Here is a 24,812-nt window from a genome sequence, read left to right on the forward strand (position 1 = left end):
AATTAAGAAGAAAGAAGTCATTACTTTAATTTTGTAAGATACACATGCTGTGATGTGGCCCAGTCGATATGGTTGGAAATGAAGAACACACTTTGTATGTCATGATCAGAGTGTAGCAGCTTTTACTGTTCAAAGATGACCAGTCTCAACAGTCTTATGCTCCCATCATCTGACCTAAGGGGGGGATACGAAATTCCGTTTACCTTATGGAACTTGCTATAAAATTGCCGTATTACATTATATGAACTCAAAGCATAAAAGGCACTCCAGACAACATAAATTGATGAAAACCCAGTTGATTAAATGCACACTGTTGATAAAGTCCTCGTACCATCCTTGCGTATTAGTGGTGAACATGACTCCTAGCTTGCCGCACAGCACTCCGCTACTGGCAGAGAGTTAGAGAGGTGCCAAATCTGCTACAGAGTTACCTGTCTCACCACTGGATGGCGTGTGTAGTACAAACTAAATGACCACAAGCTGTGATTACAAGTAGTGAATGGCAATGCCCCAGAAATAAAGGTGTGTTTTTCAAAGTGCTCAATATAACGATTAAGAATGCCGCCTGACTATTCATATAAAATTACTACAGGTTTATGCTCCATACAAAATCTGCAGTAATTACATACTGTCTGCTTATTGATTGTGAGAAAACAGTAATAACAAAAAAATTTAAAAAATAACCTATATCTTTAACAAAGCTATGTGACGTAAAAAGAAAACCTCACTGGTGCAAGCACGAATGAACTGGCCAGATCTGGTGGGGTCCTGAAGAGTACTACGCGGAAAGGTGGGGGCGTGGGAATTGCACACAAAAACCACATAGGGCCAAACTTACTTCAAAAGTCATCTAATTCAAATACAAGCCTTACTGGATATGAGGTGTCTTATTACAGCACCAATTGTATTGTACCCCCCCCCCCCCTCCCCTTTATCATTATGTTTTCGCTGTAGATCAAATGATGGCTGCATAAGGCTGGGGCATCTGGTCAATTTGGAACAATAAAAGTGTCTACACTGCTGTCACAGCATATGAAGTGTGTTCTTCAGTTTCAATTACTCTCATTCTTGCATGACCTAAACAAGTATTCAGGTACTCCCTCTCCTGACCACCGAAGCTAAGTTATAGAGCACCACTGCCACATATAAAATTGCATGGTGTGGGACTATTGTTGTCATTGTTACATATACTTGTAAATTTTGCAGAAGCTTCAGAGGCAACTGGAATTCTTAGCTGTGCAGGAAGAATACATAAAAGATGAGCAGCGCAACTTGAAAAAGGAGTACCTGCATGCGCAGGAGGAAGTTAAGCGGATACAGAGTGTTCCCCTGGTTATTGGGCAGTTTCTCGAGGCTGTTGACCAGAATACTGGAATAGTTGGCAGCACTACAGGTATACTTAGTTTTTTTGCCGTTCCATTAATGGCTAGTTGTATGTGTGAGCACTTGAGCATGAATACAATATTTCTCCAGTTTCTTTGTGAATCTTTTGAGAAACATCAAAATGCTTTACTTTAAGGAACAGTAATGCTGGAAAGTTTGCACCAGTATTTTTCAACAAGTAATCTTTTTTCAACAAGTAATCTTTGTCTTGTTTGTTTCAGTCTGTCAGGAGTATGGGGCATACATTTGACTAACTGTAGTTATTCCCAATATCTCTACACCATCTCATTATTCCTATTTTACTGTCTCAAAGATCCACGTTATTCGTAATGCCAACCCACGTATAACCTGCCACTGTTTCATGTAATTCGATGTCTCTTACATTGCTGCATGTAGATTTTGTCACAAATACCAATTACTTACCAATCCTCTTGGACTTTTTTACCCAGTTAAAAGTAATTAATGCCATTGCACTTGATTTCTCCCTGGTCCTCATGTTCACCTATATCCTTCTTCCTGTTGTGCTCAAAATTGATTCTGCATTCATGTGCAGATCCTGCCTTGACCTATCTACCCAAATCTCACACCACCCCTGTCCCCTGCCCTGCTCTCACCACCACCTGTTAATCTCAGAAAATACTTCCTTTTTTCCCCTGTATTGGACTCATGGAAACTCTTGCCTGTGTGAGGATCACCACATACATAATGCAACATTTCGAAGGTTGCTAACTAATCTTACAATCTGACATTACTCAATTGTGAATGTAGATTTTTCCGGGCATATATTGCTAATGAAATCTTCTCAGCTTCCATCCAGATGGCTGTGCCAAATTCCACAACATTTTGACAGTCATTTTCATCATCTTACAATGAAGTCAAAAGATGATGACAATGACACTCATCAAAATATCATAATGCCCTCAAGAGCTCGGCAACCATTTGCTGAGTACAGGTTTGGCGACCCCGTGATTCCTGAGCTGGGGACTGATAAGCACCGCCAGTCTGCTGTTACCATAATCTCTGGGCATGCTTCAACAACCACCGTATGGCATGGCAATGGAATGTTGTGTGTCTCAGGGAATGGGGGATCTTGGCTTGACTGCCCGGAATGGTTCCCACTTGTCGAGATTAACAGGGCAAAGCAGGTGGAACTACTTATGAAGACTGAAAAATTGGGTGAATGTGATGTAACTGTTGAACTGCGTAACTCCCTTAGCTCTAGCAAGTGTGTGGTCACATGCCAAACTTAAACAAGAATGGGCATTGCAGTGGAGAGTGGATGTAGAGCAAAGGACGTGTAGAAATAATGGAGAAATTGAGAAGACCACCACGTTCATTGTGACCTTTAATTCTCCAACGTTGTCTGACCTCATCATGGCAGGTTTCATCAGACTTAGGGTTAGGCCTTCCATGCCTAACCCAATGCAGTGCTACAAATGCCAGCATTTTTGTCACATGACACCGAGTTTCAGGGGTGAAGTGACCTGTGGGAAATGTGGAAAGGCAGCCCATGAAGCTGGGATTGACTGTCCATCTCCAGAAGTCTGCATTAACTGCTCTGGGAGCCATCCAGTCTGGAGCAGAGACTGTCCTGTTTTTGCACATGAACAAAACCTTCAGGAAGTAAAAGTCAACAAGCGGATCCCCTATGCTGAAGTAAAAAATGAATATAAGGCGACGAAACCTTCCGTGTTTACCACTTCTTATGCTTCCATGGTTCAGAAACGCGTTACTAAGATTGACGGCTCAATGCAGATGACGTCCAGTGTACAGCCATACACCACCAGACCCTATACTTGCATGTGTACATGCCAAGGCAAAATGAGTAAGGATAAAGCAATCCAAGCAGCCACCACAGAAAAGACCAGCAGCAGTTCCATAATGAGTGTCAAGAAGACAAGCAGAGTGCCTCTAAATGCCCCCTTTCCTCCTCACCTTCGAAGCGTCAGGGTGCAGGGAAAGGTTCATGATGTTCGGGTCAAAAGCTGTCCTGAGCACTGTCAGGCATCATTTTTCACATCTGACTGATGAGGAGGACATCATGGAGTTAGATGCCTTGGATCCAAGCAGGCCCCTCCACTCACCCTCGCTCTACAAGTGCTTCACCTCCACGGTGCAAAGATAGGGGTAAATTAAAACCACATTGATTTAATGGTTACCATTCTACAGTGAAACTTGCAGGTGTTCAGGATGCATGTGAAGGAACTCGGTCTCTTATCTCAGGGTAGACCACTGTGTCTCCCTCTTATCTCAAGGTAGACGTCTGTGTCTCCAGGAGACTCGTTTCCAACAGTTGTACACCGCTGAGCTATGAAGCTATGTACTCCACAAAAAGGACGACCTGAGTGGGGAGAGAGCTAGGGGTGGCATAGGTATTTTTGTCAGTACCGGCTACCATTCCTTGCCTCTCATTTACGACAACTTGACAAGCAATTGCTATATCAGTGCATGTGCCCTTTACTTGCCCCCACATGATGCACATGATGAATAGACCCTAATCGAGCTTATTACACAGCTCCCCTGCCCCTTCATCCTCTGTGATGATTTTAATGCACACAATGTGCTTTGGGGTTCTGCAACTACCTTCCCCTGGGGATAGAGCAATTGAGAAGCTTCTCGTGTCATCATGCGCATACTTGCTAAATGTGGGAGAGAGCACTCACTTCTGCACAGCAACTAGGTCGTTCTCTGCCATTGATCTCTTGCTTTGCTCTCCAGCTGTTACTAACACTGCTCAGTGGGATGGGGCCGATGACTTGCACCGAAGTTATCACTTCCCTATCTGGATTCACGTGCCAGATGGGGTGGAAGCCGAAAGGAAACCGCCACAATGGGTGCTGAGTGCACTCCTCCTCTCCTTTTTTGTTCCTTTTCCCTCCGCCTCCCTACCCCACAACTTCCTGATGCTGTACCTGTCGCCAGTCTAGTCCCTGCATACTCCACCAGGCAGCGTTCGTATTTCCCCCACATGTACACTATTATCTTTCACCTTCCCTTTCGCACCATCTCCAGATTGATGCTTGCATCCCATGCATTCCAGCCTGAGATCATGGATTTGGCTTGTGTGTGTGTGTGTGTGTGTGTGTGTGTGTGTGTGTGTGTGTGTGTCTCTTTACTGATGGTGCAATGGCTGTGTGAGTTTCTTTTAATCATGCATGTCTGCAACTTGACATGTTTTCTTTACAGTAAGTAGCAATCTGTCTTTTCCTGCATCGTTGCTGAGACGCAGTGTTGAATGCACCAGAAATTCAGTGCCCCTTTTCATGCCTCTTATTGGTTATGTGAAAGTGTCATCCAATTGACTGTGGAAAACTAGCAGAACTGATGCCTTACCAACCTATGAGCAGTAGAGAGAGAACACCTTGACTGGCATCAGTCATGATATGTTAAAAATAAAATTTTCACATGGACGCCCTGCAAAAAAAAAAAAAAAGAGGTTGTCTTACACTTGGATGAACTCAGTAATAGGTCACAAACACTGAAATAAACTGTGTGTGGTTGATAATTAGCATCCTTACGAGGCCATATAGGGAGACACAAGGAATCTTTGGTTGTAAATAGTTTCTTTCTATTGTGATTTTTTTAAGGCTTTCATATGGCTACTGATGATTCCAGCTGCACTGTAAATTATATTTTTAGTTGATGCATTGATGCTAATATGGAGCTGGAAATTAAAATATCTCACTATTAATTTCTTTCATTCATTAAAACAATACTCATGATTGATATCCTTTTCATTTCTCAAGTTTTTTTGTATCTCAAAATGAAATTGATGTTTTGTTTCTGGGTAGGTTCAAACTACTATGTCCGAATACTGTCGACAATTGACCGGGAACTTCTGAAACCTTCAGCAAGTGTTGCCCTCCACAAACACAGCAATGCACTGGTTGATGTTCTGCCACCTGAGGCTGACTCATCCATATCAATGCTCCAGGCTGGTAAGTCAGTGTTTCTGTGACAGCTGTTACAGAATGTAAATATGTAACGTATTGTTGTGCAATCTTGTTGACTTTGTGGTCACTCGCTTTCCTGAGTAAGTCCTTTCTAAGTGAAGTCATAAGTGGTGTAGAATGATTTAGATAATGCGGTAGTCTAGCTAGCTCCTTTTGAATGTGAGTAAATACTTTCAAACTGATTAGCAGATAGTTTACGGAGAATATTATTGTATTTCAGAAATATCATTTGTAGGCTATGTTGTGCAGTAATGACACTCATTAAATTATACATACCAGTTTCCAGGCACTTCATAATTCATCTTATCTAATCATCTTGTGATACTAATTTTTGTTACAGATGAGAAGCCAGATGTAACGTACTCTGACATAGGGGGTATGGACATGCAGAAGCAGGAAATTAGAGAGGCTGTGGAACTGCCCTTGACACACTTTGAACTCTACAAGCAGATTGGTATTGACCCACCCCGTGGTGTACTGATGTATGGGCCACCAGGCTGTGGAAAGACCATGCTAGCAAAAGCTGTTGCTCATCATACTACTGGTACAAAGCTCTTACTTTTAGTAGTTCTGAGAAATGGAGTATTTCAGTTTTTTCAGTTTTCATTTAATCTGTCTCATTTTTGGTTAATCAGTAAATGAAAACTGTCAAGTCTTTTTGGGAATAATTTATTTATTGCTAATTAGCAACTACAACTGTTCTTGTAGTTAAAGTGCACACTGACCCACGCAACACCCTTGCACTTCCACCAATAGCTTTAAAAATGTGAAACCTTGTGCATTACTTTCTAAGGAGTTGAAAAAATTTAAATGAGTGTTATGGGAGTATGGCAAACATGAGTCATCAAAAAGCTTCCTTTATAATAATTACTATTTAAATTTGCTTCACATTCTACATGTAATTGGTTAGTGGCAACTTAAAATTAAACTCTGGTGACATTTTATCTAAGATTAAGAGCTACTTCATTTCTACCACAATGTTTCCGTTGCTGTCAGAAAACACTTATAGAATGTCACTTATTTTAGCAGAATTGCGACTTCAGTAATTTCTCTTTTATCCACTTTCACAAACAGGGTGTGTTTTTATTTTTTATTCTATATATATAAACAGGATAGTTACCAGAGGCCTTTAAAAATGCTGGTGCATAAAAGATTACTGATAAGGGAAAGTTGGCAACAGCTATGCTTATGAGAGTAGTGTTGCCCTCCTCTCACGCTAATCCTTTCCATGCCATACATTATATCGAAGATTTTAAATTAAAACCACCTTGAATTTTTTAATAAAAATTTAGAATTCTTATCAAATGTGCTACAAAGTTTCAACTATGAAGTACAAAAACAGTCTGTGATTTGTTTGTAGCTTATTTTTCCAGCTATTTTGTTATCTGAAGGATACATTATTTTAAAAATACAGTTGATGGGGAGGGGGGGGGGGCTAATTGGATGAGTGTCTTTGTGTGTTGGGAGATCTAGAATTTTAACTATGCTTCTCACTGACACACTTCAAATGTGTGTAAACTTTAATATTTGAAAGCTGTGTACTGTGTTCAACAAAAGAGTAACAAATGATTATTAGTTTCAGTATGAGTTCCCATTTATCCAATTTTTTTCTGGACAGTCGTGATTTTTTAACTCTTAAAGAGTAAAAATTTGTAATTAATTATAAGTGACACCAGTTTCAGACCTGGAGAAACAACTTTCATTGTAAAAAGTTACATTTGCACACCATATCACACAGCAATGCACAAGCAGTAGTCTGCTCCACTGATTGGTATGGAACACACAATGAAAAGTGTGAAAGAAGCACAGTTTTTCCAGTGATGATAGATTCTTCCAGCTGCACAGAATTCTAGCCAGTTCCTTTTGTGGTTACTGTTTACCATCTAGATAAAGGCACTAAATGTTGCAGTTGGTCAAATACCATATTGAAATGGCAGAGCTTCTGACACTACATGTCATAGAGGTGTTGGAAAAGTTCGATTTTACCAAAAATGTTGCAGCAATTTTCGCTAACAACGAAAGCACCTATTGTGGGAGAAACAAGGAAAAACAAAAGTGGTTTTTTTGTAAGTTGCAAGAAAATAGTGCAAATGACATAGTAAGAGTATGTGTACAGAGCTGTAGACACTACTTACACATTTGACATAAAAATTTTCTGGGTATGGTACTGTGTCATATTGTATAAAACTACTGCTGGAGAAAAAAAAAAAAAATTTCGGCCACAGTTGCAGCAGCCTTCTTCTGGGTCTACTGGTGCATTCAAGCTATGCAGTGCCCCTTATATTTTGTTATTACTGTTCATTGTACATGCCATTATGTCATAATTTTAAAAAGATAGTTCATTTCATTGGTCACTTAGTGGCCAAATTATTTCCGGAAGTTGTAGACTTTTTATGAACACTTTATTGGGCTAAGAAACCATTCATAAAATCATAGTTTAGATCTTGAAAGTGAGAGATTAGCCTATGAGTACAAAAAAGTTAGTGTGAACTATTGTTCCCACCGAACTCTGGAGTAACTTCACTTGCTAATTTTAAAAAATATATTTCCTCTATTTTTTAGTACAAAAACATGTTAAACATTACATTTATATTTGTATTAGTTCATACTGTCCTTTGAGTTCACTAAGGTGATGTACTATGGAACTTAGAGAAGCATGGTGCTACACACAAAGGTACACGACTGTTGCCACACATTATTTTTGTTCTCTTTTATTTGTTCTGGGTGCTACATTGGCGGCATCTTCTTTTGTTGTACCTTTTGTCGGGAAATGAATTCCAACTTTCTCAAGACAAACTTCATCTGGTACTCCAGACACACCTCTTTTTGGTGTTTGAAAATGAACAGGCCTTCCTCTTCTCTTACGACTTGAGAAGCCAGAGATAAGCTGCCTTTCCAAGTGCAATCTAAATGTTAGCTGGTCTGCTTCCGTCTTCTGTAGCTTCCACATAACGTAGGAATTGACAACTGCCAAATCCACAACAAAAGAAAAACAGTTTGTGCGACCACTTCCATGAACGACGACCTACAGCATACCGTTCACACAGCTAATCAAATCTATCCACTCCTCCCATTATTTTATTATACTCTGCCACAGCCAAACGGCAGAATACTTCACTTCTGCTTCCACCATCTTACCTTGTAATATTTATGTAATTTTCAGTCAAATCCAGCAAATATACATGAATAGTATCTCCCTCATAAATATAAAAGTAGATAAATACAACACAAGTCACTTCACATGCAAAAGGAAAGCACACTATCAAAAACGCTTTAGCGGTTGAAACAGTGGCTCGTTTTCACGCGGGAAATGCGCTTCTGCATTGATTGACTCACAAGGTAGAAATACAAAAGCTTTTGCCTACACGTAGCTAGCACACTGTAACAGAGATGGTAGCACAAGTTGGAAGTGGGAACACGATTACCACTGAACTTAGTCAAAACAAATAAGTGGGAACTATAGTTCCCACTGGTCACTAAAGGGTTAAGGAGGAAGGAGAGGGAACTTTATTTTAATAGGTAATTGTGGTGGAGGGAGAGTGTAACCTCTGTTGTCTGTTGGCTCTTGTATTATGTGCCATGACTGGTGGTCACTGTTGAATGAGAAGGTGGCTGCTGTTTACCAAATGCTGGACATCGTCTGCGCGGCGGCAGTTACTCGCCAGTAGTGAAAATAAATTATTATGCCTTTATAAAGAATGATTCCATCCAGATTTTTCACTCATTTGGTCTGTATTTCTGCACATTATTTTGAAAATGTTGTGAACTTGCTGAAAATAACTATAGTTTGAAATATAAAAAAAAAAGCAGTGGCAAGAATGTTAGTAGAGTTTCCAGATTGGAAGTTTTTCTTACACCGTCTCTCATTTGCTGCAAGTAAGTGGTTCCTTCTCCTTTTCTTATTACATATATAATCATACTTATTGTATATTTTTCATCCATTATTCTTTTCTTGATTTGCTCATTCTCTAACCACTGTAATGGGTTGTGTGAACTGAATTTAAATATTTCTTAATTGACGTGCAATGGTCTCTTTCAGGTTTGTAAACTTTCCACCAATTGAGTTGATCTTTTCCAAAGATCTCAAATTATTCACTATAATTGATCACTTAATATGGTCATCCTTATTACTTCTAATGAAACAGACAGAGGGAATTCACTTTTATGAACAAAACATGTGTAGTACAAAAAAATATATACTTAGCTATTTGTACCATCCAGTGGCAAGAATAAAATTCATCCCTGTTTTGTAACAAGATGCATAGAGATGCATATCTCCATGATATTGACATAGTTGCTTCTGTTATTTAACCTTCTCTTTTGTTGAGTTCTGTGTAATCTGTCCATGTCAGCTTATTCATGACACTGTTGCCACATTTCACTTAAGCTTGTATTGTTATTCTGTGAACAAATCTTTTCAATCGCATGTGAAAAACATAAAAGCAGTTACAAACACAAATTAATTTTATCTAGGTGTTAAAAATTGATTTTTATTAATTTAGTGTAATAACTACTTTCACTACATTTCAGCGGCATTCATCCGGGTAGTCGGCTCAGAATTTGTCCAGAAATATTTAGGGGAAGGCCCACGAATGGTGAGAGATGTATTTAGACTTGCCAAGGAAAATTCTCCTGCCATCATCTTCATCGATGAGATTGATGCCATTGCAACGAAGCGATTTGATGCACAGACTGGTGCAGACCGAGAAGTGCAGAGAATTTTATTAGAATTGCTCAACCAAATGGATGGCTTCGATCAGACTACAAATGTTAAGGTTAGTGCTGCTGACTCCCCATATTGATTTTTGGTATTTAATGTGTTGGCCCACTGCCACATTTCTTCATCACTGATTTGGTCTATGATTAAGAGACTTTATTGATTCTAGCAGAATGTAAATGATAATTAGGAACAAGATTAAATCATTTCTGTGCTTGACCATTTCCTGTCATTTTAAAATCCTTTGCTGACTTGTCAGGACAATGTTTGATCTTATTAATCAGTAACTCAAGGCAGAGATCTCATGATAGGTTTAAATATACGGTGGCGACTCTGATATATTAAAATAGAGATAAGAAAGTGTTTCTGATTACAGACTCATTTGATTGCCCCCCCCCCCTGTCTAAATACAAAATATGAAAGAGTGGTATATTCAATCAATGGAAACTCTAGGTTGGAATATGAACAATGTAGGAAAAGGTAGAGTGCTACTTACCATAAAGGTGATGTTAAGTTGCAGACAGGCAGAATTAACACAGTTACACACAAGCTTTCGGCCACAGCGTTCGTCAGAAAAAGATAGAGAAATGCACACCTCATGTACATGACTGTCAACTCTCGGCAGCTCAGACCTCTAGTTGAAGCCTGAGGTGCCAGAATTGTGCAACAGTGGAATTTCAAAGCTTGTTCGCCTCTGATAAAGTGCCTAAATCTTTGTTGAGACTGTTTGAAAGCTGTATTTGTCACTTTCAAATGAATAAATCATTTTGTTCCCTATACCTTTATATGTGGGTTTTAAGGGAGAGGGTAAGGAGTCATTCCAATCCCGGGAGCGGAAAGACTTACCTTAGGGGGAAAAAAGGACGGGTATACACTCGCGCGCACACACACACATATCCATCCACACATATACAGACACAAGCACACACACACACATATCCATCCACACATATACAGACACAAGCAGACATCTGCTTGTGTCTGTATATGTGTGGATGGATATGTGTGTGTGTGCGAGTGTATACCCGTCCTTTTTTCCCCCTAAGGTAAGTCTTTCCGCTCCCGGGATTGGAATGACTCCTTACCCTCTCCCTTAAAACCCACATCCTTTCGTCTTTCCCTCTCCTTCCCTCTTTCCTGATGAGGCAACAGTTTGTTGCGAAAGCTTGAATTTTGTGTGTATGTTTGTGTGTCTGTCGACCTGCCAGCACTTTCATTTGGTAAGTCACATCATCTTTGTTTTTAGATATATTTTTCCTACGTGGAATGTTTCCCTCGACATATTTAAAGACCAATATATATCTACTTTCTGGATAGCCATGGTGCTTATGAAAGTCTAGGTGGACACTCCCCTTATAGCAATTATAACAGCCAAATTTATAAAGAAAACCTTCGTGGTTCCAGGAGGCAACTACGTGAAAACAACAATGATCTACAGAAAATACGCATTTGTCAGAGGATAGAGCATCTGTCAAAGTTTTTAATTTGCATTATGCATGCTAAATTCGGGTACCATTTAAGACATGACAAACATCAGTGCAATATTCAAACTCAAACACTTTGTCGTCGAACACAGTAGTTATCCTTCCTTGTAACTTGTCCATATTAAGTGACTTCGGAGGCAGGGACACACTATCTTTGATGTAACCCCATAAGATGAAGTCGTGTATAGTAGAACCTCAATTATACGAGCTTTGATTAACTGATTCCTCAGATTATCTGACTGTGTGTCTGACCATCCGTCTGTGCTCAATGTCAAACAGCGTGCCCGCACTATTGATCAATTGTACTCCTGTCACGGTTTACAAGCATGTGAAGGTTGGCTCCACCAATGGACGAATTGTCATGGCTTGAGGCAAGTTGCTATTTCAGGTGAAAAACTTTCTGCTGCTGATGATTCAGGTAGGGAGTTTGTTAAAAAAAAAATAAATAAATAAATTAAGTGGTAGCTGATCAGTTATACAACATTGATAGATTTGATAAGCTATAAAATGCTCCCTTAAAAAACTCTCGCCTCTAAGAATAATAAAACAGCTACAGGCATGACAATAACAAAGAATAGCCTGAGCATTGCAATGTGCACAATGCAGGTGGTGGCCATAAATTGTTGTTTGTATTGGCTATCTCAGAAACCAAGAGAATTAAAAAACAAAAATGTCACCATTTACTGTTCATTACTAAACTCAAAAAAAGTGCTCAGATGCAGTGCTTTGTTAGATTAAACAGAAGAGGGTTGTAATCTTTTTGAAGCAATGAAAATCCTCAATTTGAAATATTCAATTTACACAGCTGCTCAAGCTTGGGAAGAACTTATGAAAACCACTCTACACTCCACAATCATGAAAGGAGATTTGTTCTAGCCTAAACCAAGAACCAGAACTTACAGAAACTAACAAGCCAGGTAGTACAGATTTGGTCACTGATTTGGAAACTCTTCAGAATGATATCCAGCCTGCTGATGTGGAGTAATGGCTGGCAGAAGGTGACATTACTGCTGTTACCAATGAAGAACTTGAAGATCATCAGATCATTGATCTTGTTTTTCAACAGTATAGTGTTAAGCAAGAAGAGTTAGGTGATGAAGAAAAGGAAGAAGACAAAAAATTGACCACACTGCACCAAAGGATGCATTCGAGACTGTCTCAAATATGTGGACCAGCAGATAACCGCTACAGCTTTGGACATATTATGGACAAGGAAGGAATGTGATGCAGCCGCAAAGTGGAGGTTTAAGAAATTCCAACAGAAAACATTTTAAATATTTAAATATATTTTCTGTTTCATTCTCTTTGTTCTGACCACTCCCTGGTCCCAAAAGTGAGGGTTAATTGAGATTCAATGTCAACTGTAGTTGCTAGGTGATTGTGGGAACCACTGTAGAAGAGGATAGTCATAATGGGAAGCACATCCAATCCAATGCCAAGGCAATTTGAAATTGAGATACTCACAAGTATCTGAAAGAAAGTAGGGTGGAACACTTGTCTTGTTGCAAAATGAAGTGTCTACTGATTTCCTGTAATTGTGGCGTAAGTCATTGCTACTGCATGTATGGGTACACAAAAGCAGTCAGTTTTCTTTGCAAAAAAGAAAAACACTCTATAAACTTTTGAAGAGGATGTGGCACAAAAACGTGTTTGAGGTGAATGACAGATGTATTCCACCACCTCATGTGAATGTTTTGTGCCCAGATGTGCCCATTATGACAGCTCACCTTTCCAGACACATGAAACGTGGCTTCATCACTGAAAACAGACTTCTGTGAAAGACCATCTGCCGCCAGTAGGTGGGAGTCATTGCAAAATTCAGAACCTTATTGTTCCAAGCACTAAACACTTGTCGCAGCTGTCACAGGTATGGTTTTACAAGCAAACATTTGCATAAAATGTGCTAGACTGTCGATTGCAGTATCTGCCATTCTCTGCTCTCCAGTGTTGTCAGTTTCTATGGGCTCCCGACAAACGATTCCCACATACAGTCCACCTTCTCTGCCGATAGTCCCAGGCAGCCCATTTTCTTCAAAGTACATAAGCAGCCATTCTCACAGAATGTGTTGTACCACCCACAGATTGTTTTGTCTGTCGGAGCTTTCGCCAGTATTTGGTACTGAACCACCACAAGTTACTAACATTGAATGAATTGAAGGACAGAAACACCCATGTCCCTACATTGTATGCCATATTCTAACATGCCTACCTCTAGTGGTTTACATTGAGAATATGCAGTGGTGTGTATTATGAATCAAAATTTGGGGATGTGCTCTAATACATGGATACATGTAATTTTTCTGAATGTCATGTAGTTTTTGCAGTTGCCCTGAAATTACTTACGAATGATCCTGTACATTTCTGAACTTGATTTATTTACTCTTGGAAAGAATAACTATGATTTGATGTACCTGATATCATTTCACATAATTGCATCTGTATTAATTTCATATACATTCCTTCTGTCGGGCCAGCCGGAGTGGCCGTGTGGTTCTAGGCGCTACAGTCTGGAACCGAGCGACCACTACGGTCGCAGGTTCGAATCCTGCCTCGGGCATGGATGTGTGTGATGTCCTTAGGTTAGTTAGGTTTAATTAGTTCTAAGTTCTAGGTGACTGATGACCTCGGAAGTTAAGTCGCATAGTGCTCAGAGCCATTTGAACCTTGTGCTGGGCTAATCCAAGGTCCTCCACAGATGCTACTCTCACACAAGTGGTGTTCCCACACCCCTTGGGAGCACGTCTGGTGGTAGTGTTCAGAAACAATAAGTGGATAGATCAGTGACAGTGAAAGTTTGTCAGGCATGAAGGTGTGCTCAGATAGCCTGTAGATTACGGTGACTGCTCATGATGATAAATAGGAAATCAGTTAGTCCTGTACTTGTACAAATTTTCAATTTCCGTTACGTAATGACTAGATTTTAAGCAGTTTTAATTGAATTTGTGTTTGAAAATTAAGGGAACCAATTAATTTTATTTGGAATGATACAGGGTGGCCCAGGGGGTTTGGTAATATTCAGGGATAAGATAGGAACAATCATTTGAAGCAAAATATCTCCCTTAAAACAAGGACCATATACCTATGGGCACTTCTTCACCTTCAGTACTGTGAAGCAAATCTCTTCTCGTGCAAGCCCTTTGCTTTCCATATTTTGGGAGGAAATAGTATGGACCAAATTGTCTAGTAAACTTAGGCTCTAAAATGCATACTGTAGGAGCTGTGAGCACTACTTCAGTATAGAGAGATGGGTTTCATAGTAGCAGAGATGAACTAGTACTCATAGCTCTTAAGGTATGCGTTTGAGAGCTCACTTTTACTAGACTGTTTTGCTTTGAATGATCATTCCTGTCATATCCCTGAATAGCTACCATTCCTCCTGGGGCATCCTGTATATGTTCGTAACCATTTCATTTTGATGAATGAAGAGCGGTTTTCCCACAAAGCTGCATCATAGCTCATGGCACTCAGTTTGAAGCTTGTCTACCGTGCACAAAATACAGTGGACTCTTGTTAGCACATTTTTGAAAGTACTCCAGCTTTTGAATGTCATAAGCAGGTAAACCTGCTATCAAAAAATACCTAATTTAGTGATTCTATTTTTCATCAGTGAAAGTGTGGAATTAAGAGTACCCCATTTGGGGTGATATGTGATCTCATAACTCCACACTTACTGACATGCTATCTCAGTAAATTATAATGCAAAATACTCCTTTACATTAATGTGTTCAGACTATCACACTCACAGACACTCAAAATTACGTCTTAGTATACAAGAAGTAAAACTGTGCTATAGTGTCATGTGGTGTAGAAAAATAAAAAAAAGTATGCTAATGTTATAATAGTTATTATGCTTCTCAAAACAAACAAATGTTGTTCATATAGAATGGACTAGTGAATCACCACAGGTAACTGAATACGGGTTGTCATTTCAACGAATTGTCAGTACATTGGAAATCTTGTTGGCCTAACTGTGCTGTAACACAGTAAGGGACAGTACATAATTCTGTCTTCACAGACATTTGAAAGACATATCAATAGTTCTTCTTGTCCTAATTTTAATATTGTATTTTTATCAATATAATGGAAGGAAACATTCCACGTGGGAAAAATTATATATAAAACCAAAGATGAGGTGACTTACCGAACAAAAGCGCTGGCAGGTCGATAGACATATGTCTGCTTGTGTCTGTATGTGTGGATGGATATGTGCGAGTGTATACCTGTCCTTTTTTCCCCCTAAGGTAAGTCTTTCCGCTCCCGGGATTGGAATGACTCCTTACCCTCTCCCTTAAAACCCACTTCCTTTCGTCTTCCCCTCTCCTTCCCTCTTTCCTGATGAGGCACATGTTTGTGTTTGTTTGTGTGTCTATCGACCTGCCAGCGCTTTTGTTCGGTAAGTCACCTCATCTTTGGTTTTATATATAATATTGTATTTTCCATCTTACGTAATACATTCATCACTTCTTTGATGACTTCAAAACTCAAAACGTAATGCTCAACTGTGTCTATTGCTTCAATAGCTTTTGACACTGTAGGGACTTCCACAAAGGTTTTGGTTCATTCTCGTCTTCACTTCTTGATTCTGTGCCAACTGTTCCTGCAAGACTTAACTAGTTATCATAGACTGACAGACAGCAACACTTTTGTCGCATTAAACATATTCATCAAAACTAAGGTAGTCAGTGTTTTCTTTTTACCCCGTTATTTGTTATCATTGTTCAGCTGAAATTGCCCCGTGTTTTGGCATGATGTCTTCTTTAAGTATCTGATGTAAGCCAGCCTTCATGAAGCAGCTTGCAATTGTACTGTCTTGTACAGAATCCTGAGGTACTGCTTGAAAAATGCACAGTGTCTAAGATAGTAACCATTATCATCGTGATGTGGACAAGGTAGCCTCTTCAGTCAAGAATCTTCCTATATTTTTGTTTCAGGTGTTTTGTAATACCTTAGTCAAGCGGCTGAAGGCAGGAAAAAACGCTGCATTTATATTATGGTACTAGATACAATGTATCTTGGGGATGCACTGCACGCTTGTCAATAAAAAGGATTTTCCGCTTTCTACTTGCATTCCAGGCGTGCAAGAATTGTTCGAATATAGTTGTTACCCGTGCATTTGCATTAAATATACAGGGTGTCACAAAATAATGTATTCACTCTTTGAGACTGAATATCTCCTTAATAAATGAGATATCAATACAGTACAATGTTTGTGATGTACTTTAAGGTCCTACTAAAGGTGGTAAATGTTCAACGACGACTTGGAACAAACAGAGTGACATTCTAATTCTGTTGTTCCTAATGGAACAGCATAACAGGCTTGCTGATTTTGCTCTTTAATATCATCGAGTGTTTATGGTCTAGCAATGTAAACTGTGTTGTTGAGAGTAGCCCACAGATAGATGTCTAGAGGAGTTAAATGAGGAGATTGAGTTGGGAGCTTCACACTCCCTCTTCATCCTGTCCATCTGGTTAGGAATCTGTGATTGAGGAATGCCCTCACATCAATGTGAAGGTGAGATGGTGTCCAATATGTTAAAAATAATGATCCTCATTTTCAAAGAAGTCAAGATTAGTTGTTACCATATGCAACATGTCTTAGTAAGTCACCTGTGACGGTGTTTTCAAAGAAGTACCGCCAGCACGTTAATCTGCCTTGGGTATCAGTCTGCTGTGGTCTAACGTGCCTTTCCTCGGTTGCGTGTGGATTCTCAGTGGCCCAGTGCACGCAATTATGGTAATTAATTGTTACATTAAGTGGAAAGGTTGCTTCATCGGGCCAAAGGAATAGAGCTTGTAAACGTTCCTACGCAATGCCCCTTATTCATATCCTGCAACTTTCCTTCAGTATCAAACTAGCTCTGATACTTGTAATTGTTACGTTTCATTAGTTAAAACTTCCGGGCTGAGAGGCCATGGTCGATCTCTAAAACTGCTTCTTCCTGACATTTCGTTGCCAACTGTGGGCAACATCTTCTGAGGTGAGTCAACAACTACTGCCAGGTTGTGGAGGTCCCATTTATGTAGAGTGCGTAGAGGGCACCACCATACGTCACGTGGGGTTGACTGTAAATCCCTCTCTGACTAACATTATTCTTGACTGAAAGTAATCAATTGTCACATCGTTGGTGCAAAGTTGATCTCCATATCTTATCTAACTTTAAGCCTTCTCTTCTCTATTTAAATTATTGTGGTGTTTCTGAATCTCTCTAGTTTTTCCATAAATGTGTGCATAATAATGAGATTTCCTGTCAGAGATAGACTTACAGTCGACTCCATGTGATGTATGGTGGTGCCCCCTGTGCGCTCTATTCAAACAGGACCTTCACGATCTGGCAGCCAGTCGTTGACTCACCTCGGAAGATGTTGCCCACAGATGGCGACTAAACATCAGAAAGTAGTTGTTTTAAAGATCGACCATTGCCTCTCGGCTTGGAAGTCTTATGTAATAAGGACGCCGGCTGTGAAAGCCTACACGTTAGAATTGTTACATTTGTTGCTGTGACGTTCCAAATTCAACCCTCCAACATTGTCGTAACTCACTCGCATTCTCTGTTCTCTTTTACTACTTTAGCATCCATTACCGTTGATCCAACAATAACGCCATGTTTGTTTACAATCCTGAAACAAAAGAAAGCGTTGTCATGTTTTTCATCGCCTTCTGAATTATTACGTGCAAAAATTGTATTTTTATCTCCTTTAATGAAAGATGTTCAGTTTCAAAGAGTATATACATTATGTTGAGACAACTCTGTATATTTACAGTGAAATATCTGCACTTTTTTAAAGCAGCGTGGGCTCTTAACTTTACTAGTTATTAGTTGCCGCTAATTCATTACAACTACCTCCAAACACTGCTTGAACATCACAGGTAAAGTTTAGATGCAGTCCACGAAAAACATTTGGACCTCCAATCAATTGCTGTTTATTAACCTGCCCAGCCAAGTCAATATCAATCGTCTTCAAACTGCGATACACAGGTACACTACGCCGCCAGCGATGTCGGTAACCACGTCACAGAGGCATTGCTGTGGCACGTTAACACAAGTGAACGTAGCAAGCCAACGCCCAGGGAGGCACCCAGAGGTATGCGTCCGCACTCCTCGACGTTCACACAGCGAATGACGCTCCGTGCTGTGACGCAGCTGGACCCCAGTAGCGCTTATCACAACCACAACTTCCGGTAGCCACGCGCTCGCACAGCGCCAGCACGCCTTATCAGCCCAACCGGAAGCCAATTATTCTGCAACACGGGCCTAGTAGAACTAGGGCCCGTGTTGCCCGGCAGCCTCGTACAGCGGATGCATAGCTCTGGGTGTCTCGCTGGGCGTTGGCTTGCTACGTTCACTTGTGTTAACGTGCCACAGCAATGCCTCTGCGACGTGGTTACCGACGTCGCTGGCAGCGCAGTGTACCTGTGTATCGCAGTTTCAAGGCGATTGATATTGACTTGGCTGGGCAGTTTAATAAACAGCAATTGATTGGAGGTCCAAATGTTTTTCGTGGACTGCATCTAAACTTTACCTGTGATGTACAAGCAGTGTTTGGAGGTAGTACCTGGCTCACACTTGCTATTGTATCGGGCAATCAAGCAGATTATGGTGGCCTTGAAGCATTTCCAGATGCTAACATTTTGGCTTGGAAGACATGGAGTATTACTGAGACTACAGTATTGTTAGCTAAACAGCCTTATGGTACTCTTGTTCCAAGCATGCCATTTGTTTTGACTACGAGAAGGAAGAAGAAGTTGAATGCTGATGAGTACCTCTTTTTATGGGCGAAAGTCGGCAATGGCAATTGTAAAATAAATATCAACGGTGATTGTATGATTTATTATACACAGTAAAGTGTGTTCTGTCCTTTCCTTATCTCCCTCCCTTTTTTTATTCAAAAAATTTATTCACTTTTTGTTTTGGTGGCCGTGCTGCTCTTGGTTGCACGCTAGGCGGGTGGCCTTGAACGGGGCTTAGCCGCTGCACGAGGCTGCCGGGCAACACGGGCCCTGGTTCTTACTAAATTTTCCACTGTGGCATTTTTCTCTTCTGAACTCAAGAGTTGTGCAAGGCAAAACATAAAATAATCGGCACATTTCATCTGCATTAAAAACATCATTGGGAGTGTACTTTCCTATGATTCATGGAAGAGTATTTTTTCTTGACTGAACAGTGTCAATGTTTACATTTCCAGCTCCACCTTTAACACATTTATACACCACATTATGTATGTTCTTGAACCTTTCTATCCAACCATTGCGTGCTTTGAAATCAGCAAGTCCCAACTTTTGCTCCAAATAAAGTGGTGTGGCACGAGCCATAGTACTATTAAATGGAATATTCAAAGCATGTTTTACATTTTCGGAAACTGACCATAACACATTCATTTTTGTTCTCTGTTTTCTCCTTCCAAACTTGCTCATGTAATTATTTTTCATTTGCTCTTGATTGTATTTAATGTTGATGTTGGATGAATATGTAGTTTTCGTGCTGTATCAACATGCTTTCTGTGTTAAATTTTCTTCACTTCTTGACTAATGTCCCACTTTTCTCCATTTAGTCTGTCTGTCTCTTTTCATGCACGATGTACTGGTACACCGCTAAAAGAAAGAAAGAAAAAAAAAGGAAAAGAGAAAGAACACTAGCTGAGAGTCAAACATTAAATGCAAAAAAAGAACACCAGCAACTGAGTTATGCACTATTATTGTTTGGTTGCTACAGGAGTTAGAAGCCGTCGGAGCTACTGCCAACCTATACGAAGTATTTCTTTGTCATTTCTACCATAACAATCAATCTGTATGACTTGCAAGGTTGCCAGCATGGAATAGCACTGTCCACAGATATTAGAATACATGGCAAGAGTCACGCACAAGTGGGCTGTGACCTGTGACGTCACTATGAACCCTCTTGCCACAATGCCCTGTGTTGAAGCTTGTAGACACATGGTGCACATGTTTAATTCATATGCAGGTATGAATTTAATAGAAATTTTCCATCTTCAGATAGCTTACAGAAATGGAGCCAGATGATGTCGACAACCGCCGGCATTTCGACAAGAGCATGCTCTTCCATTTTCAAGGCAAAATGCAGCAAGTAAGCACTGTGCTAGGGAATTTGAAACCTCGGTTCTCACACACACACACACACACACACACACACACACACACACACACACACACACACACACACACACAGTTAACACTAACGCCGTAACAAACCAAAGATGACCGACATCAGAATTTATCGATAGTGAAGTTAATAATAATCAGTTGGTAAAGTAGCGTAAAAAACATTGTCCCCCTGTTTTTTGAGGAGAGTGAGAGCAGGGTTCCATGTACAATTTAAGCATAAATCTCCATCTCTATTTGCTTGTGAATTTAATCTCAATTGCTTCCTTAATAACACTGTCCCAATAGCTGGAAGTGCACTCCAGAATCTCCATGGTGTTATATTCCATAGGTTGATCGGTGCCAAGACAATGTTCTGTTGAGGCGGATTTGCACGATTGTTGTAAGAGTTTGTACCGCTTAGGCTCAGTACACCACTCCTCAACAGTCCTGATAGTCTGACCAATGTACAACATGCTGCAACAGCATGGAATGCAGCAGATACCTTACACAAACCAGGATCATCCTTTACAGAACGTAAAAGGGCTGTGATCTTAGACGGCAGTCTAAAAACATACTTACTGGTGGAAAGTCTGAGAGACTTGGTATCCTGTTCATTGACAATGCTGTTTTTGCTGTTACAATATGCATACGTACGTAACAAGGGGCAACGTTCTGTTGTGTGTTGAAGCTCATACTTACTTATCTCTGTTTATTATTAATTTTTTTGCCTGAAACCAGGATTTTACATGAGGTGTATTTTCACTGATTACATCTTCGAGTATGTACTTTACACTGCTTGTCTGTCCATTTGTATCATCAGTGTGCCACAATAAATAAAGACACAAAGGAATTAAATACATTAGTTTCAATTTTTTTCAAAGGGGCTAGTTGAAAATTTGTACCGGACCAGAATTCAAACCCAGGTCACAATAACTGCATGGACATCCTTAGCACACCTGTCACATCCAAGTTCTCGACTTACAGCACATACTACTGATGTAGTGCCCCTGCTCATTAGCCTCATTACTCGCAGCACCTTGTCAATTCCCATAAGAGTTCCAGTCCGGTCTACATCTGCACTGAAGGGATCAGTGGCCATCATTGCCGTAGTTATATGTATATGTGATGCATGTTCTTTTTGGCTTCCCCTCCCCTCTCCCCTTTTTTTCCTTTCACTAATGACACTAAGGCTAACGGAAAGTAAATTAATCTCAGTGTGTGACAGCAAAGCTTATAAGTTGGAGGTGATGGTTTTGTATCATTTGTTTTGAATATGGAATTGAAAATTTAATTATAACTTAGCCACACAACTTATTTGTGAACTCTGATAATCTGTAGCACAATTTGATAAAACACCCATTCACTGAAAGTACACATAATCCAGGTTTCACACTGTGTTGATTGTGAAGCAGTAAAGTAGATTTACTCATGTTACAGGTTATTATGGCAACAAACCGCGCTGACACTCTCGACCCAGCACTCCTACGGCCCGGTCGTCTTGACCGCAAGATCGAATTTCCTTTACCTGACAGGAGGCAAAAGCGGTTGATCTTCTCAACGATTACAAGCAAGATGAACTTGAGCGAAGAAGTGGACCTGGAGGATTATGTTGCTCGTCCAGATCGCATCTCTGGTGCGGACATAAATGCCATCTGCCAGGAGGTGAGGTTGAAAATGTCCTCAATTCACAATAAATGAACTATTGTGCATTGAATTATCTAGTCTGTGTATACTCTGCATGCCACTGAACAACGTGTGGAAGAAGGAAATTTGTATCAGTGTTAATATTACTCTGTTTAATTCCAATTTTAGATCAGGCAAGGGAAAAGTTGTCCATAGTTTGTAACTTATTCTCATCATCTGTGCCTAAGTTATGATTGAAACAGTAGTATTGTTGAACACTCTTAATCAAATATAGATTTTCAATACTTCGCCAACTGGGGTTCTTCAGAATGAAGTCGCATTTCCTACCAGTGACTCTCATCAGTGTTCCCTGAGCACCTCTGTTAACTTTTCTGTGGGCTATACCAACTATCAATCTAAGCAGTGTCACTAAGTTCCCTTGATGTTTGATGCCAGCCTATCATAGTATAGATGAATAGCAATGAAAGCCATAGAACAGTGAAATGTGAATAACGAAAGATGTTACATAAACATTTGTGATAGAATATTTTCCAGTGGTGTCAGTTGTTAACATACTGTGAGTGAGTGAATCAGTACCTCAGCTGGGGAGTAACCTATGCACCTGTAGAATCAGTACAGGATCATAGATTAGCAGTGTGTCACTCAGATTGTTGAAAGCCAATTATGTAGTTGGCTAGTCATGTAGCCAGTCATTGTTTCAAATATTGTTAAAGGTAATTACAGAATGATCATTGTCACTTGTACAACAGTGAACCCCATAAATTTAACTGTAATGTGGTCAGTGAACTTTGGGACATAGCCTGATCCAGTGATACGGGCAAGGTATGGAAGCACTTCTGTGAGCCAACGAATTGGAGCTCCCCTCCTGCTGGAAAATGAACTTGTCAGTCATCTTTCAGTTGTAGAAACAGTGATGACAGCACCCAGTTGAGATAGTACATCACTACTACAATTTTCTCAGTGGAAAAAAGATGCTTACACCTCTATTTTTTGACACCACATCAGACACTGTTAGCTTTGCAGAATCTTGTTCATCCTCAACATCAGCCTTGACATTAATTCATTTTAACAGTTCATCTTTCCAGTAAAATAAAATTTTATCCCATCATGAGACACAAAACAGGCAGCAACATTATCTCTGAATACCTTCTGCATGAGATCATAAAAATATTTGTTGGATGTTGTCATTAGTGAGCTGTAAGTGTTGCACAACCCATATGCCACATGGTTTCTTCACACACACACACACACACACACACACACACACACACACACACACACACACACACACACAAAACTATTTGATAGTTGTCCTTTGTTCTCGTGTAATTGTGCACACAATTACAGAAAGAACTCAATAATAATTAGGTGTCAGTTGCACATCAGTTAATGCAGAGATTATTATCATTTGTTGTAGCCATTGCCACAATTTCCAGAAATTTTTGATTTATTACTACGTGGCTGATGACACTGAAAAGTGAAACTATATCGTACAAAATTACTGCCGGAAATGAGAAAGCACTAAGTGGCACATTACAGTGTATTACTCTGCCTGTAAAAAGATCAGAAGGCACAGAGTTTGCATTGAGAGTGTATGAGAAGAGCCTGGTGAGCTGCTACTGTCTGTATAGCTAGTAATTGAGATCTCATTCGTAAGTGGATTATAGGGGTGGTAACTACATAAATGGTCATAGAGATATGATATTATTTTGTCCTGTGTCAACAATAAAAAGTATATTTTGTTGGATACTGTTAAATATCTGTGTGTGCATATATCTAACCTCTTTTATTTGCTTAAATATACAGTGATAGTGTTGGTGCAGCACACTGGTTGTTGTTGTGGTTGTTGTGGTCTTCAGTCTAGACTGGTTTGATGCAGCTTTCCAAGCTACTCTATCCTGTGCAAGCTTCTTCATCTCCGAGTAACTACTGCGACCTACATCCTTCTGAATCTGTTTAGTGTATTCATGCCGCTTAAGAGTTTTACCCTGTGCACTTCCCTCCAATACTAAATCAACAATCCCTTGATTTCGGAATGTGTCCTACCAACCGATCCCGAGCACACTGGAGCTAAGCAAATTCTGCACGAGTTGAAATAAATGACCTGACTCTTTTTATTAATTTTTGTTAAATTGTGACAAATAATAAATTTGGTGTTTACTACCACACTTCTAAACGTTCATTGATGCACATAATTTCAGTCACTTGAGTTGCAGCATAACATAAACTAGCCATCAATTTTTTTTCCTATCATATCGTACTTTATAGTATTGCTCTGTTCAAATTTTTACGTGGTATAATATATTTCAAATTACATTACAAAATTATTTAGTAAAATGCGGTTATCATTGATATTTCTCACATTAATACATCACTTTATGGAAATATTTGGTTTAACACGCATCATTCTATTAATAATACTACCACTACAGAAATCAGTAAACATTTTCACTGCTTTTTTAAAAGCTATAACACAAATTTGCTTTTTTTATTTTGCATCGTGTCAACCAGAGTCAAATTCTTACTCTGCA

At 39.8% G+C, this 24,812-nt stretch overlaps 1 protein-coding gene across 1 annotated transcript in view; it reads left to right on the forward strand.

Annotated features, from left to right (window-relative positions):
- LOC124717093 (26S proteasome regulatory subunit 6B) overlaps positions 1-24,812 on the forward strand; it is a 42,143-nt gene that overhangs the window by 11,536 nt on the left and 5,795 nt on the right. Inside the window, exons 3-7 of the mRNA XM_047243798.1 lie at positions 1,207-1,393; positions 5,175-5,321; positions 5,677-5,880; positions 9,867-10,111; positions 22,075-22,299. Of these exons, the coding sequence (XP_047099754.1) occupies positions 1,207-1,393; positions 5,175-5,321; positions 5,677-5,880; positions 9,867-10,111; positions 22,075-22,299 (1,008 nt within the window). The remainder of the gene's footprint in view (positions 1-1,206; positions 1,394-5,174; positions 5,322-5,676; positions 5,881-9,866; positions 10,112-22,074; positions 22,300-24,812) is intronic.

The sequence above is a fragment of the Schistocerca piceifrons genome, chromosome 9 (genome assembly GCF_021461385.2).
Source record: "Schistocerca piceifrons isolate TAMUIC-IGC-003096 chromosome 9, iqSchPice1.1, whole genome shotgun sequence".
Classification (NCBI taxonomy): domain Eukaryota; kingdom Metazoa; phylum Arthropoda; class Insecta; order Orthoptera; family Acrididae; genus Schistocerca; species Schistocerca piceifrons.